Source organism: Pomacea canaliculata, linkage group LG5 (assembly GCF_003073045.1).
Source record: "Pomacea canaliculata isolate SZHN2017 linkage group LG5, ASM307304v1, whole genome shotgun sequence".
NCBI lineage: Eukaryota > Metazoa > Mollusca > Gastropoda > Architaenioglossa > Ampullariidae > Pomacea > Pomacea canaliculata.
Genome location: NC_037594.1, coordinates 25,778,569 through 25,796,272, shown reverse-complemented (window position 1 = coordinate 25,796,272; position 17,704 = coordinate 25,778,569). Strand labels below are relative to the sequence as shown.

The following is a 17,704-nucleotide window of genomic DNA, read 5'->3' as shown; positions in this document are numbered from 1 at the left end:
GTTATCGTAGCTCTTTAACTAATAGAGAGTTTGAGATCTGCAACGTGTAGGGAAAACTTGTACTGCAACGGCATCCCTCTAGGCTTACTCAAGGCTTACTCATTGTGAGAAAGCGATTGAGCTTTAAAGAAAAACAAGAACAATTTTGTTTTCGAAGACATCAGTCCTGAGTCATGTTCCCTTCCTGTCAATTACATCTTAATCACTTTCTCACAATGAGTAAGCCTTTAGAGGCACTTTTGCCGCTGCAGTACGTTTTCCCTACGCATCGCCAATCTCAAACTCTATTATCATGCTATATGAGAAATATTTTTTTTTCAAAAATCTTATTAGGATAATTAGTAGGATTTGTTTCTGTTAATCAGTTTTACAATAACAATCATTGCTTTTACAAAGATAATGAATAAAAAACCTTGTCAAAGTGCTAGATTATTTTTTTTAAAATCATTTATAATATCAATCGCTGATTCTACAAGGATTATGAACAAAAACTCTTTCACGAAAATCTGCCAGATTTTTTCCAGGTTTGCTCACAATTAACTCTCTACTACAAGTGTGCACTTGTAGGTGTGCACACATGAATATGTTACTTCTGACATTTTCTTCTTGAAAAAACTGCTAAAATCAGTTTTTACTGTTTCAAACAAACAAACCTTTTTCAGATTACATTTTGCTAAATCAGTGGCAAGCATTGTTATGACTTGAGAGAATGAGAAACCACTTTAAGTTTTGCATGGAAAATTAATATGACATTCAGGAGAGGTTTCATTCCCTCTGAGCTACTAAGATCATGTAGCATTTCTACTAACAAGCAAATAGTGAACAATGTAACATACACATCAATTTAACTTACTAACCAATGTCACATACTTACTAATGCAAATGTGATGCTCTTGCACTCGAGATTGTCTACTATCTTCTGTAAGTTTGCAGCCACTGTCAACATTCCAAAATAAGACTTGTATCAGTCTTCAACCATTTTCAAAACTACACAAAAGGTTTTAGGAAGGCTCAACAATAAATAACACCTGTATATGATGAGCTGGGTAAACTTTATGCTAGTAATCATGCCTCTCTACCTCAAAAGTCCTTCTAATACTTTAGGTGGGTTTTTTTTAAATAAACAAGACTCTAATCAGTTGATGCAGCCCTATGCTCCTCAAGGAGTAACAAGGAATAAAACTAAGACTAATCATGTGGAAAAAAAAAAGGCATAGAAGAACCTGACACATTCAGAAATACAGGTAGTCCTCGAGTTACGACGGTCTCGAGTTACGTCGTTTCGTGGTTACGACGCTTTATACGACGCTCATTCCGACTGAGGTCAGTGCATCAAAGAAAAGGAAGGCCATCACCATGGAGGCGAAAGTGGATATCATAAGGCAATCTGAGAAGGGGGAAACAGCAACAGAAATTGGCAGGTCTTTAGGACTTAGTCGTTAGACTGTCGCTACAATTATCAAGGATAAAGATCGCATCCTTCAGCATGTGAAAGGATCTGCTCCTATGAAAGCGACAGTGATAACAAAGCGTACTGTACTGCACAATATTTTACTGTACTTATGTTTATTGATAATTATGTAGGGTACTGTGTTAGGATAGGTGTTTGGAAAGGCTAAGTGTTTGCAGTACTGTACTGTTATTATGGTACAGTATGAACGTAGGATCCGACACGTCGAAATTCGGTTTACGACGCCGCGTAAGAACGGATCAGCGTCGTAAGTCGAGGACTACCTGTAGTTCAGCAAAAAGCACTGCTAAAGGATACAGTTTAGAGCAGTTCACACTGTCAAGGACAGTGTATGTAAATGTATGTAGGTCAACTCTCCTTTTGTAGACTTTTACATAGATAAATCACTTGTTTAACGTGGGATAGGGTTTTCCCCATCACTGGGTTAAGTGAGCCTTGATCCTGAAACTAGTGCTGTGGAGCACTTCTATCCGATACAAAATACATGTTGTGCATTCTTTATAAAGGAGGCTAAGCATTACTGCCTGGAGTGACACTCACCAACAATCATGTCCCGACCGTTGACCAACCCGGCCTCTACCAGCTCTCTGGACACGCTGTCTGGAGTGTCTGCCAAAAGCAAGCAACATGTCACTGTCCAGACATATTAAGACTTACATCTTAACAGGCAGATATATGCACAACACATCTAGCCAAAGTCAGCAGCCACAACCTCAGAGAAAAATAATAATAATAAAAATAATATTTTACTTATGATACCATCAAACCACGTGAACAGTACCTTGCCCAGGCTTGAAATCAAAGCGTATGTCATTTAATTCTCGTTTCTCATTCCTGAAAAAAAAAAAAAAGGAGCATATAACAATTATAATAATATTTGTATGGTGCATTTCTTTAATTTAAAGTAAACTCAGTGTGCTCAAGCAAAACATAATGAAATAGATTCAAAACAAACATATTATACAAACAGAACAAAAAAATATTATATACAAAAACACATTTCATCAGGAGTTTAGTTGTTAATATGCTAATCCAAAATCTAATCATGCTGAAAAGTACACAAATGAAGGCAACAGTAAACCAATACATTTTAAATATATCATAAAATGTATGATTCTAGAGCAGTGGTGCCTGAGGGCTGCACTAAGCATGATATAAAATCTCAAGGGTCCCGACATGGGGGGTTTTGCCAGAATCACGACGTTAAAAATGAAGTTAAATTGTGCCTGATTAAAATGAACGGGCTGGATGTGACCTGCAGGCAATAGGTTAAGCATCCCTGTTCTAGAGCATGCATCCAATTGAAAGTATGGGGTGTACTCACCTCAGTCTTAAAACAAGGTTAACCGACTTGCTCTGCAATGTACAGAGACACTAGGTCAGACAGGAACAGCATCACAGTCAGTCTCAAAATAAACATTGCAATGAACATTCTGACACCGGAAAAAAAAATTACTGCAACACCTCCAGTTTCTTTAAGCATAATTACAATTAGACAATATTTCCTTTTATCAAGTTCAAATGTGTGAAACCATAGGAAAAAAAAAGGAGAACAAGTTAGGGATATTTTTTATTCAGATCACAAAGAATTACTGAGAGATAAAAACTGCAAGAAAATCATAGCATTTCAACAAGTGAAGGTGAAGGTACACAGATCTTCTAAGAACTTAAAGCGGCTGGCATGCAGACAAGTAGAAGGGATGGTGAAACTAGACAGTGACAACAACAGCGAGCCAGGTGAGTGAAAGCACACTGACTTGACAAAATCCACATTTTCTCCAGTAGCTTACCTGCCTGTGTACGAGTAGTAAACAAAACTTAATAAATTAGTTCATTTATCAAATTTACAGCCAGCCAAGCCAACAAAGGCTGGCTGCTTTTCTGCAAACAGATTACTGGAAATGCACCCCTTTCCCAACCCCAAACCTACACACCTGAACCTTGAGCTGTTTTCAAAGACCTACCTCTGCCTCCCTCCTCTAAGCTTTAGCTGCCTTCAAAGACTTACCTCTGCATCACCAATTATTGCAGCAGCATCTACAGATGGTTCTGATGTTGATGCTGAAATATCTGAATCAGTACTTGCACCCAACACAGGGGCTGGAGCTGCTGCCGGCAAAGCAGAGGAAGGTGGGGGCTGAGAAGATGAGGTCTCACCAGCTGCCTCTGGGCTCTCTTCTGTAGTTTCAACATCGGGATTTCCATCTGGAAGCTGCACACATTAAGATTACTTGGCATGCTAGGAATCAAAACTGACCTATCAAGAAGTAGAAGTTAAGGGTCTGCTGAGTTAAGCAAGTAAACTACAACTGCTGATTAAACGTAACAAGATTATCACCCATCACAATTTCATGTTAAACTTTACCAGCCGAAAAGGTTCACATAATGGGGACTGGTGCACAAATCTTTTTCCATCTTATAAAATATAACCATCTGGTGTTACTCTCTAGCACACGTTTTATGTGCAAGAGAGCATGAGGATGGTAACACTAACTGCAGAATTAAATAGAAATTTTCTTATATCAGACTCAGCCAATACTATGATATTAAAACTATTTTAAATAACTCTTGTCCCCTTGACAAATTTTGAAATTTTAGTCTATTTTCTTTTTAACAAGATAACGTCTTTTTGATCATTTTAACAAAAAAAAAAATGCACTCTGCCCAGCTGACAGTCTACTGGAATGGGGAAGGGCGGTGACAATGAGCAGGCAAACACAGCAAATACCCACAGAGTTCATGCTTATCTACAACACATTTGGGGTGGGGGGGATTGGTGGTGGTATATTTGTGCACACACACGCTTCAGTGTGAGGTTAAGTTTGTTCCAGAGACAGAGACAGAGAAAAAGATTGAGAAATGGTGGTTGTGGGTAATCCTCTGGATATAAATGAATAAGGTCTTTTTATTTTAAAAGATACAAGTTCTACAAATAGATGCAAGAACTACGGCAAGTCTGCAGAGAATTCCACAGGAACATGTCAACAGCCTTTTGTGCGACTGCAAGAGATGCAAGAATATTGCCCAAACATGTTTTCGGCCTCTGACAAGCCATCAGACTGGTAGATACTTCCCTTCTGCATGTCTCCATTTTGACAAGATAATCAGCCACATGTTGTTATCAAGCCTACATAGGCATCAAGACAGTATTATATAAAAATGCACATCTTGAGTCATGAAAATGTGTCATGAAACTTAAAACATGAAGCAGGTATGCATACAATAAGTGCCACCACCCAACAAAATTATTTTTTTTCATTTTAAGGTTAAAAAATTCTAACACAGAAAGTTGGTCAACAAGTTCACCCACTACTCTAACCCCCTGTCTCAAAGTTTGTCAAGGTAACACAAAGCATCATCGCAAAATGAGGGGCTTCCTTCATTGCTGAAGGAAGGGCTGGATGTGCAATCGTTCATGTGCACAATATACACCATCATGACTTGGTGAAGATGCCTAGCAGAGGTCAGTCACGGTCAGCACGACAAAAGGTCTGCCTAAATTCCTCAAAGCTGCAAAACTCACCTCTTCTGGAGGAATTTTCACCCTGGGAGACTGCAACGAAATAGGCCATCCAACGATGAAATAGAGCGAGCAGCGTCACCAGGGGGCATGCATGTGTTCACGCACCAGACAGCAAAAGTTAATAGGATAACCAATTTAAAAAAAAAAAAAATCAAAGTCAATCCCTGAATATCCTGCAAAATCCCAGGGTTTAGTATTGGTGTTCTTTTTAAATACTACAGTTCTGTTTGGAAAGTATGGAACTTTGCAACATAAAGTATGAGCATGTGAAAATGCAAAACAACTATGGTGAAGCATCTGAAAGGAGGCAAACATTGGAATAGCGTGAAATGTCGACAGCTAGAAATAGTTTTGTACATGCATTCATGTGTTATTGTAAGCCATTACTGAAGCCCTAATTACATCTAAAAATAAGAGCAGGTTCATCATGAACATATACTGCAATCTTTGCTAAACTCTGAAAAACTTTTTATTATTTTTTCGAAGATAGTAATTTAGACAACTAAATTTTGGCTGTTAAATGTTTACAATAGCTATATAAGGACAAAACTTTGAGAGAAATGATAAGGAAAAAGGCTGTTGCTCTTAAGAAAGCTGTTGGTATTCTACATTCTATGAGAAAGCATACAACCATGTTTACACTCATGGTCTCTAGAGCTCACTGCAATCTTCCTAACTGTACAACACTAGTTACAATAGTAAGTTCTTTCTACGTGACAATGTCCACCGAAAAGAAACAAAAGCACATGGCCACAAGCAACCAAAGCACAGGTGAATGCAGTCCACAGCTAAGTCCACCGCTGCTCTCACTCACCCGGCCGATTGATACAGCTGCTTGTCCTTCTTCTGAGTTCTCATCTAACTCCTCATCTGACCATTCCCATCCACCATCTTGTGTCTTGTGAAGACGACCACTTGAGCCAGGCACACGTTTCACCTGTCACAAGCCCACATTGTCTCATTTAAGCCTACAGCTCCGCCACTGAGAAAGTTCTGGCAAGAGCAAATGCCTAATAGTGTAAATGTTCGTTCTTGCATCTGTGATTTTGTTTCAACATTTTCCTACTCCTCTTTATGGCTGTATTTATTTCAATAAATGAAATTGTTAATGAAGGAGTTTTTAGATTTTATTAGGAGACCTGCAAGATGTCAAAGTGTGAAAATGTGTGCTTAGGCACAATTTTTTTAGTTCACTTATCTATTAATATATACATACATGGTGAATGTGACAGTTCTGAGTGAAATGGATGTTGCAACATAAATTCAATCCAAACATTTTTAATATGAATATAGTCTGTAAAGTTTCTTTTAAAAATTGATTATTTTCATCTGTCAGGGTACTTTTAATAATAATAATCACATAAACTTATAACATGCAGCATCACGACCAAGATAGATCGCACTCTCTACAAAGGCTAGTAATGATAAATGAAAGATAACAAGATAATGGACTGTAAGATATGTATAGGCACACTGGAAAACAAAGATGAAGTACAAGAGTAGACTGCAAAAGCAATGGATGAAGGTATAAAGCGATATAGGCACTGTAAACAGTGTAAAGATGAGGTTGTTACATGATGGTTAACATGACAGACAATATTGCAATGGACCTAGGAATAGTATTTAAGGGCTAGTACTTTATGAACAGCTCTGTACCTTTTGCGTTTTAAATGGTGGCCCTTCAGACATCAATGCCTTTCGCAAATATTCCTTGTCCTGCACAACAAACTCTCTGTTGGTTTCTCACAAATAATGCAAAACCCCACCCCTCACTCAATTACCAGTTAAATACAAGGAACAAGACCTCTCCAAACAAAACCTGACAGAATGGATCAATGAAGAAAAAAGAACTTCCAATATCCCCTGGTCAAGTACACGCGGCATATGTTTACAGGGCTGCCTTGCCTTGATATAACTTTAGTTGCTGGCACCGCGTAAAACACCAACCCCCACCCCCGGTCAAGTTCTCCTTCACATGCATATTCACACGCACGCATGTATGTGCATTAGGTGACCAAGAATTCCATTCCTGAATCCGACGAAAACAGTGCACCCCTTCTAAATAAGTCTATTTAAACTTGTTTAATGTCGTTTGATATTTAAACACCAATGCACAGAATTTATAAATGATTAAAAGCATCATAGAAGGCAGACTAATGATACAGCAATCAATCACCTTAGCTTTCTTGAAGAACTCGTGCTTCAACAGCTGTTTGGCAGTTGGCCTGAAATCAGAATTTAATTATCACTGCCAATGGACTAGACCAACTGTATAACCCAGAAGAAATTAGGGTATAGAGACAGGAATTGAAAATTTAGTCACCTATTAAAAAACTTACATAAGACACAAGCATACAAGCACTAGATCTCAAGGCTGGGCACAGAGCCTGCAAATAACATAACAAAGCAAGAAATGCACCAGATCCCTTCACAGGGTACACAGAAGTACATAGCACGGACAAGTGAACCTCTATCAAATATTTGTGCCCTATATTTGTAATTATATACCACATGAGACTATAAAATTAGCCCAACATTGATAATTATTTCCTACAAATAGTCTCAGGGGCCTCAACATCATAACATCTTGCTTGGAAATGCCCAGATGCTGCCCAACAGTAATAAATAAAAACAATGGAAGACAATGTGTTACAATTGCAACCTACAAAAAGTAAACAAGTAATTACATATTACAGTTAAACAAAACATCAATCAATAAAAAAAAAGCAGGCTAATTTTCTTCATAAGCTTTATTAGAAAGAATCGGGTAGCTTACCTTTTCTCAGGCTCCTTCTTGAGACATTCGCTGATCATTTTGCGGAAAATTTTGCTATAACCTTTATACTGATCTTTATCCTCAGCGCTTGTATCCAGAGTCGGAGGGTCATTTTGCAGTGTAAGCATCAGCACCTAACCAAGTAAAGATAGAAAGGAATCATACATCAATAACAAAATGCTTTAAAACAACTTTTTTCTCCTTTAGGTGAAAGTGGATGACTTTATTAATTTATTTATTAACTTAAAAATAACGTAATTAAGATCTGAAAGATCAGGGTTATTTGCCATACTCTATCAGTCCAAACTACTCTAATTCTCAATGGTTCTTTAGTTCCACCCAAATTAAACTACCGCAACTCTCTTCTTGCTGGCTGTCCACAGAACCTAGTTAACAAGCTTCTGAAAGTCCAGAAATTGGCTGTTCATCTCGTTCTCCAGACTTACAAATCTGAACAAGCCACACCACTTTTTCACACTCTTCACTAGCTACCAATTAAAAGCAAGGTCTATAAGCGTTCAACTCTCTGCTACGATTTCTTCACTACTATTTAAAACAAGAATTGACTATAATCCTATAAATCTCCTAACTCTTTCTGCTGTGGATTCGTCGCCGACTCTTCTCATGTCTATTTTTCTGATTTCTTGTCTGTTCACACTCCAGACACCTCCACTCCTCATCTGACTCTCTCATTCTATCCACTTCCCTTTCTTTCTGTACTTCTAGACAATAGGACTCTCTTCCACACTATATATACAAAATTTTGAATCAAAGGCAGAATTTAAATGTTGACTAAAAGCTATTGGTTTTAAAAAAAATTACTTTACCAGACTTATTTGTTTTGGTAGTTACATTGCTAGCATTATGCATCAATGAAATTCATTTTTATATTATAATTAGTCAAATGCATTCTTCAATACTAAATTCCTTAATTTTCATTACCTGAGTATTTTTTAGCCTGTGGCACAGTGGCTGAGTGTTTTGTGCATCATAGAATGTTTTCTTTTCAGCTAGTGTTTTTAAATTGTTGGTCAGCACAGAGAGTGCAACCTGTGTTTTGGTTATTAAACTGTATTATAAAAGTGCTAAATTAAACTGAGTTAAAAAAATATCTTATATTTAAGAACTTTCTCACCTAAAGTAAAAAATTTTAAACATCAACAGTTTGAGAGCAAGGCACTTAAAAAGTAACTGAAATACTGATAACTGTAGTAGTCTCCTTCCTACGAGATGAACCAGCACTTATAGTTGGCTCAATGCGCAAACGACAGAAAGGAGAAAAGAGCAGGACAAAGAAGCCTAACATGAATGCTCTATACAGACATGCACTGCACAATGTCACCTTCATGGGAGGGTACTTGTGGTAGGGAGCAGTACCAGTTGCCAATTCAATGGCTGTGATACCAAAACTCCAAATATCAGCTTTGAAGTCATAACCTGTAACCTGAAATGGTATATTAACATTATTAGTAAAACCAGTGCAGCTTCAAATATGATGAAAAAGAACGATAGAAATGAATATCTTTTGTACACAAAGTCATCCATGGATCCAGTTATATCTACTATTGCACAAAAACAAGATATGAGTACTTGCAATGGTAACAAAACAAGAAATGCTTGATATGATGATCTTTTTATATTCAAGTTTAAATTATCCCAACTGTTTCCCTATTACCCCATCTACTGGGCAGTCTATCCTTTACCTGTTCCATAACTTCCGGTGCCATCCAGCAAGGTGTGCCAACAAACGTATGTCTCACAGCATCCCGAGTCATGTCTTTACCAGTTGCCAGCCATGCACTTACACCAAAATCTGCAGAAAGCACATCTTTTCTTTAACACAGAGGACTACTCATTTTTATTAAACCCTGCTGCACTGTGCTCATCTTCATATAAAGCTTGGGTGCTAAAAAGTAATTAGTCACGAGTTTGTCATTTCAGGACACAAACTCACCCTAATAAACCATAATTTTTATTCCCATAATTAGCAACTATGGCAGTATGAATAAGTAATTTCTGGATTTTCAACATTCTTAAGACTGTGTGACATATGCAACAGCTGTTCAGCAGCATTGCTACATATCCCATGAAGCCCTCAATAAATGCAGTTATTATGGAGAACAATTATTACAGAGCACTATAGTTCTTTTTATAACAGTTACAAGAGTAGACAAGACATTACATTCAGGCATTATTAGTTAACAAATTTAATATATTATAAATTCTTTGAACAGCTTTCAGAACTGGGTAATTTGAAGCAGTCTTGTCCCTTAACATGACATATCCATAAGTATTTCTCGCTCACCTGCGACATATACAGACCCATCATCTCCAAGCAATACATTGCCAGCTTTGATATCTCTGAAAAATTAAAACAATGAGGACATAAGGAAAAACAATTCCAGAATGTCCTAGAATTTGATACAGTCATGATTGCTATACTGCTAAGTGTGAAAAAAGCAGTTATACTTGTTAAGGCTATCAGTCTTATTTAAAGATCAACCCAAGTGTTATTTTCCACATGACTGATAAATATCATAAAACTAATTCTCAAAATATGATGAAAAACATTCTGAAGATGTTCACATGCGCGTGCACACACAACAGCAATCAAATATCAAACATATGTGCAGAATGAAATGACACAACATGCCCACAACCATTAACATGTTCCCAGATCCCTGTAGCTTTGATGACATAAGCATCATAGTATTGACATCTTTCCATGCATGTCTTCAAGATTTCGCCTCTTATAATCAGAAGTGAAGAGAGATAGCTCATATACATCAAGAGAAATGTAGTTCATTTGAATGGTTCATGTCATTGCTAGGGTGGCAGGGAGAAGAATGTTTAAACTGCAGTGTAAATATACTTTAAAAACAGATGGGTGTGTAGGTAAGTCTTGTATCAAATACAAAAGGAAATAAAATTAAGGACAGAAAAGATATAAGCTTAGTCAGCCACTCAGGTGCTTTTTTTTTAAATGACCTGCTTAATGGTTAGCATTCAGAGGAGGAAAAAAAAACCTGAGGACTACTATCACGTTTTTCTCTGACGTCAACAAAAGGCCTGCAATAAATTTGTCTCTTTAGTTTTCCATGTTTACAAACAAGAAAACATGTCATTTACCTGTGAATTTGTCCATTGTTGTGAAAGTATTCCAATCCTTTTAAGACCTCTTTAAGGACAGTAGCAATGGTTGCTTCATCCAGCACCCCATTCCTGAAGTTGCCACTCCGCATTCTTGCTTTGATAATGTCTAGCATGGAGCCTGAACAAGTATATTTGTCCCTGCATAATTATGTCAGTACGCTTGCAATGACTTACAATTTGTTACATTTTACATATTCATCCACTTTAATCCAAAATGTTTGCCACGTGTATGAAACAGTGACTTACTTACTTACTGCCCGTTATGCCGGTCGGCACGTGGGGCAGCGACAATGAAACAGTGAACAGAATAATAATAAAACTTTGAGCAGTTTGCTTCCAGCTGATTTATTTTTTACTCATTATTTGCTCATGATATTTTAGCCCACTGTTATGTGCCATGCCAACTCACCTCCACTGCAGAGTTTCATGACTACCCACAGCTCTTCCTTGACAACAAATGATGTGTAGTAGCACACTACATTCTCATGTTTACATTGGCTCATTGCCTGGATTTCTTTCTGTTTACAAGCAAGAATCATTCAATTTATGTGTGCCTATAGTGAATGGAATCAAAACTAATGACAACAAAAGTCTCAGGTAAACTAGACATTCAGGTGCTTTCTACGGCAACATTTCCATGAGCACTGACATGTGACAAAACTGCATTTATTCTATGTTCTTATTGTTGCCTTTTTTATCAGGCATCAATCGATACACTGATTTATAAGGTTATTAAGCTCAGTGAAATTTGTCTCACAGCTGCAAAGATGTACAATTTGAACATTTGAAAAAGTGAATTTCAATACATATTAATAAATAAACAGGCAAACTACACAATAAGCATTCCCCTAGCTATACCATTTTCCTTATTTCTGAGTATTCAGCCTTCAACTTTTTTTGTTTCACTTTCATCTATTTTATGTTTTTTAAAAACCATTTACCCTCTTCCTTCTGTCCTTTTCTTGCCCTTGTATATAGGTTACTGTATACAATGGAATTCATTGTCACATGTGGAATGGAATTCATTGTCACTAGTGCTTTGTCACTTCTTGTATGTATTTGTTTCTGCATTCAAACAAAACTGCTAGCGCAAAACAATGATCTCAAATCACCCACCCCCCTTTATCAAGAGCAGGAACACCCACCAGAAGCTCCTCTACAGTTGTGTTGCACTTTTCCAGGTTAATGCGCTTGATAGCACAGCGTTCCTTTCTTGGTTTACACAAGGCTGCCTGAACAACAGCTGTCGCTCCAGCACCTTCAATCATCACAGTTGTACAAACACTTAGAAGAAAAGGGTATGGGAAAGACCAAGTGTACGGTGTGTATGCAAGAATAGACAAAATTGGCAGAAGGATGAATTTATCATGGATGATTGACCCTTAAGTTACCAATTAAAAGGAAAACCTATCTCATTACTTATGCTTATGCCACTGCCAAGGCAACCTCCCACTTGCACATTGCATGTCAATTACAAACTACTAAACTACAGCATGCATATCTAAAATTATCAAATGTTAATTGTAACTGGACTAGTCAACACCATTACAGATTTTTCAAAAAAGAAACCAAAGTAATTTTTCAAATTGTACTCTAAAAATTTAATAACATGTCATTGTTTAACTGTGTAGTGTTCGAAAAAGAGAAGTTACAGTTACAAAACTACTTTCATTTATGCTAGTGCAAATCAGTTTACTTTGCTACTATTCCACTATTACTCAAACATGAATGGAAACAGTGAAAAACGAAAGTATGTGGACAGCCTACAGTATTTTGTATATTTTTCTTGCATATCTTATGAATAGTAATAAGTTATATTATAACATAAATCACTATTTTGTTCGGCCTGTGTTTTCTTTCCCCTCATTTAAATCAAAAGGTTCATAATCCCATTTACAAAAATCTTTTATACAGAAACCATGTAATTATTGACTCATGACTTTCTGGTTCGGCATCTGTTTCAGTTCCTGTTTCTTTAAATCGGTAGAAAATCAGAATCACGAATTCCCAGTAGCACGCTAGATAAACGAATAACAACCTAAATATTCTACCTTTCTTTTGATAAAAAAAAAATGTCTATCAATGTTGGTCTGAAAATGCTATCCAATTCGCTAGGAATAGTACACCGGTACGTCACATACACATACAGGTCCACATGTCAAACCGGCTACCGGCAACTTTTTAGGACATGTCTTTGTCTCTAGCACCACCGAATTAGTCTTCTCTGTCCAAGAATATCTCAAAGAATGTAAGGCTCCATTAATCTGAGTTGACAGATTTAGGCTTACAATTGTAACCGAAATGAATTTCATAAATTCATCCAAACAAGTCATCAAGACTGCCCAGTACCGAAAAAAAAAAGGGAGAAAAAAGTGCCGATCACCAATGAATGGGATTACATCTATCTTTCCCTTCTAGCGCATCTCTAACAGTAAGCAACACTAAAGGACAGCCTATAAAACACGTCATCATGTCGGTGTTATGGATTAAACTCACCAATAACATCCTGGAGTTCATAGTCGTCCTTCGTGTTAGGCCAAGGGCCTCCTTCTGTCGCCATTTTGAAAGCACCGTGAGATCGCGACTTGGGCGAGACTCGGCCTCGGGCACCAGGCGGACCACAGGTAGAGCTCGGATGTGTACAGGATATTAGTTCCTGGGTACAGCGACTCGGGACGTGTGTAGTACAACTTCGTGTCTACAACAACGCAGCAAGTGGACGAGATTTCACTGCTTGATGATATCTACGAACTGGGAGCAGAAACTTGAAAACAGTTTACTTCCTCGATCTGTAACACAATACTATATAGGCACTGCAAGCTGATTGAACACTGGCAGAATTGTATGGCACAGATTATTAAAATAATAATTATTATTAAAACAATTAAGATTCCAAGTTTATCATTATTAATTGCTAAAGAGGAACAGAAGTTTTAAAGAAATTATATATAATTTCGAAGTATTTTCTGTGTGGTACAAACTACAAATTAAATGTCGATCATTTTTTAATCTACGATAGTTCAAAATTATTGCTTTCATAGGTTAATAAATTTTGAAATTTGTTGTATTGTATTACAATTAGACTACGAACTTGTATTACTGGACTGCTGGCAGACGATTTTTTTTTTTTTTTTTTTCAGTTACAGGTGTAACTGTAAAACGAGGCTGGTGGATACAAAGCTTCCGGTTTAGTCACATTCATTGTTTAGGCTCGCTGAGACTAGCAACGGAGACCTTCGCATGAAGGTAAGCGTTGGTCTCGGCAGACAGCAATCCACCTTACACGTTCGTGATTAGACTATTCCTTCGAAATTAGTAACAATCAGCAAATTAAAAGATCGACATGCATGATGAAAAATTAAACTGATCAAAGAAATTCGATCAGCTTTTCCAAAACAATGTAACATATCTTTGTTTAATATTTCAACAGGTTGTCAACAAGTGAAATTTAAGTTAACAAAATCATTTTACAATTGGAGATCATCTCCAAAGCATCATATATATATATAGCTAATTCTGATCCATATTTCATTCACATAAAGACAAACTGTATCAACTGTCAAACGAGTTATAAACAAAATGATTAGAACCAATACCATATAACAAAGTAGAAGAAAATGATAAACGCGACTTGACAACAACCAAAAAAACCGCCGATCCCCTCCCCCAACTGCTCTATTTTGTTTTGTACATGACTAGGCAAAGGCAAAGAAAACGTGGACTGATTTGTCAGAAATAAACAAAATTACGACTTCTGTGATGTAAAATAATAACATGGAAGACGAAGAATCACCAGCAGAATATTTTGAGTATCACGTGATCAGCGAAAACGTCGATTTTTTTTTACACTCTCCACAAAATTTAATTATCAAGATTATGTGCCTTATTAAGGACCACATTAATGTAGGATCACGATTGATCGCAATACTTAACCACGAGGGCATGCAATTGGCACAAGAACGACTTTTACACGATTTGTGGTTAGTAATCTGATATGCGTATATATAGGTATAAATGTGAAGCAATTCTTCGAGGAACCGATGAAAACTATACTGTATAGGGAATGTTCATTACCAGAAGTGTTTTGGGTTATCGTTTTTAAAAGCTCTGTATTCCAATACTGTTGTGTCATAACCAGCAGATGGACGGTTGTCTGCCATTTTGAAACAGCGTCTGTAATAATTCATTGAATATAAACTGGGAAAACAATGTAAAGGTCGGACACATTTGAAAACATCAATGAACTAAGAAATGATGATGATGACATTCTTTGTCATGAAGACGGATGCCCTCCGTCTGGAGATCAGATACTGAATGAATGGCAAATTGTTCAGTTTACGATACTGACAGCGACCAGAGGTCAATATCATCAGGGATCCACTGTTTGCTGATGGCTATACCTAAATGCCAGTCACTAAAGTGCGAGATGCACACTAAGATGAACCGTCTGTCAGTGGCATGTGACAATTAAAACATAGTCGGCCTGATGATGGCAATCCTTACCAGAAGTCTCACATCGAAATGAATAGATGAAACTTTTAATGCAGTTGAGCACTTCACCTGTCTGGGCAGCACTCTCTCAAACAAAGGTGTGGCGATCGACAACGGAGTCGTCAAAGCGAGTGATGCTGGTGGCAGACTTTGCAGAAGCCTGTGGGAGTGTAGTGGTCTCATCATGCTGAAAGTCTGACTGAGGAGTTCTCTCCTCTCTACACCAGTCTGACCTGGAGCATCTACACCAGACACGCCAAGCAGATGAACCAGCTTCATCAGAGCTGCCTCTACTGTCTGCTTTACATCCATTGGCAGGATGAGTTCTCCTACACAGAAGTCGGGAGGTGTGTCTGTATTAGCAAGTCTTCTGCTGACAGATCACAAGCTAGATAGGCTAGACAGGCTGTGATAGTCGTCTTCCGAAGCAGCTGCTCTGTGGTGAGTTGTGTTCAGCTGGAGGGAGCAGGAGGATCACATCACATCACATCACCCCCTTGAGGGGTATGAATAACTTTATACACAATTAGAAGTTCACCCATATAAAGCTTGAATAAATGGACACAGATAAAAGATAAGTAAAAGTAAATATAAAACTGTGTTATATGAGAAAGAAAAACTGAACAATCGGCGATTAATTAGCAGTCCAGCTGGTAAGGAGTCAGGTTATACGGGAATTTTTGACTATGTAGGATTGTAGGGGATCGGCGCCCTAACGCAGGCTGTTGTTGAATGATTATTTTCTAATAAAAGTAATTGTACTAGCAAATGAGGCTGTCATTGTATAAGGCCGTAAAATGCAGTCTGAAGCAAAGAAATTTCAAGATACGCCATTTTGCCCCGTGAAAACATCATATACCATTTTGCCTGCTCGAGTCCTCATAATTTCTTTTAGGATTGATCTTAACTTATTCATTACATAAATTTTATTGACTCATTTACCAGTAGACAAGTAGCAATCAGCTCTATGTGGAGTGGGCCCAGAAGGGAAGTAGCTTGCACCAAATCGAAACAGAATGAGCAATGACCGGAGTCCTGGACACTGTTCACCTACCCTTCTGAACCCATTCAGTAGACTGAATAAATGTCTACATACAGCGGGCTCTAAAGTAGTAGACGACATCATAGATGAGTTAAACATCCCAGAGGCCCATGTAGAGAACATTGTCGCCGATGGGTGGGAGGGGAAGGTACCGGACTCTAGAGCACATACAGCTGTAGGCGTATACAGCTGTATGGACAACACGTGATGCATGCAGCTGTATGGACTATTTGTCAATATTAAACAGGTACACATTTATATTTATAAAGGTTCATAAATATCTATAGATATACACACAACCGAATACGGACACAAGGACTGTATTGTATACAGATACAGATCAAGTCCGCATTTACAGCTGTACGAGCTAAATTTAATATACAGCTGCAAGGATTACATGTCTTTACATCTGTGAGGACACACTCTAATGAACAGGCTCACGATGGTATGCGCACATGTGCTTGTGTGTGTGTGCTTGCGCTTCATATCTTCCCATAATACATGAAATACTCCAACCCCTAAAAAACACTTATTAAATTCAACATTGACGGGCTTCTCAGTGGGTGTCCTCTTCAACTGCGTGGAGCCTCAACTATCGACTGATCCCGCATGCATCCTAAAGCCGAGAAATAACTTCCGTTTCGTATGTTGATTAAAACAATAAAAACAAAAACAAAAAGCGGTGGGGTAGAACAGTCAGGGTTGAAGCTATCTATAAATGACATTTGTATCGCTGGTATCCTGTTTCTTGAACCTTTTACCTGCTTGATTCTTAAAAGTACTTTTTGTTTGGTTGAACTTTGTTCATTATCTGTTTGTGTGTGTGTGTTTGCGTGTGTGTGTGTGTGGGGGGGGGGGATCAGTAAATCAACCGTCTTGAATTATCAGACAAGAGCAGTATGTTCATCATCATCATGCTCACCCGAACACAAGATGCAACGTTATCTCCAACACATATTCTCCATTACATGCACGCACACACACACGCACACATGCATAACAACAGACGAACGCGCTACTCACCGCACTACAGCTTCACAGTCAGATGACCAGACACGTGCAAATACACTGATGCGCGTGCGTAGGAAGAAACAGTTAATGCATCCACACATACAGTGTCAACCATCTTTTGCGTGACTGCCATGTCATCCTCTTGTGTGCCAGATGGATCTCGGCATATGAGCGACACCAACATGCCGGCAGACAATCTCTGGTCTTGTTGACGGTCGACAGACGTGGCCAAGTCTG

At 37.9% G+C, this 17,704-nt stretch overlaps 1 protein-coding gene across 3 annotated transcripts in view; it reads right to left on the bottom strand.

Annotated features, from left to right (window-relative positions):
• LOC112563712 (serine/threonine-protein kinase OSR1-like) overlaps positions 1–17,704 on the bottom strand; it is a 23,718-nt gene extending 6,014 nt beyond the window's left edge. Inside the window, exons 1-18 of one of the 3 annotated variants that reach the window (XM_025237976.1) lie at positions 17,480–17,703; positions 13,420–13,712; positions 12,069–12,181; positions 11,333–11,441; positions 10,900–11,041; positions 10,076–10,131; positions 9,474–9,583; positions 9,113–9,214; positions 7,771–7,904; positions 7,171–7,219; positions 6,651–6,710; positions 5,809–5,931; positions 4,995–5,024; positions 3,480–3,683; positions 2,796–2,827; positions 2,253–2,305; positions 2,012–2,080; positions 875–936 (exon numbers count right to left, since the gene is read on the bottom strand). In XM_025237976.1, coding sequence (XP_025093761.1) covers positions 875–936; positions 2,012–2,080; positions 2,253–2,305; positions 2,796–2,827; positions 3,480–3,683; positions 4,995–5,024; positions 5,809–5,931; positions 6,651–6,710; positions 7,171–7,219; positions 7,771–7,904; positions 9,113–9,214; positions 9,474–9,583; positions 10,076–10,131; positions 10,900–11,041; positions 11,333–11,441; positions 12,069–12,181; positions 13,420–13,483 — 1,512 coding nt within the window. In that variant the 5' untranslated portion in view covers positions 13,484–13,712; positions 17,480–17,703. Of the gene's footprint in view, positions 1–874; positions 937–2,011; positions 2,081–2,252; positions 2,306–2,795; positions 2,828–3,479; positions 3,684–4,994; positions 5,025–5,808; positions 5,932–6,650; positions 6,711–7,170; positions 7,220–7,770; positions 7,905–9,112; positions 9,215–9,473; positions 9,584–10,075; positions 10,132–10,899; positions 11,042–11,332; positions 11,442–12,068; positions 12,182–13,419; positions 13,713–17,479 lie in introns of all 3 variants that reach the window. The other 2 variants (XM_025237977.1, XM_025237978.1) reach the window with 2 other exon arrangements.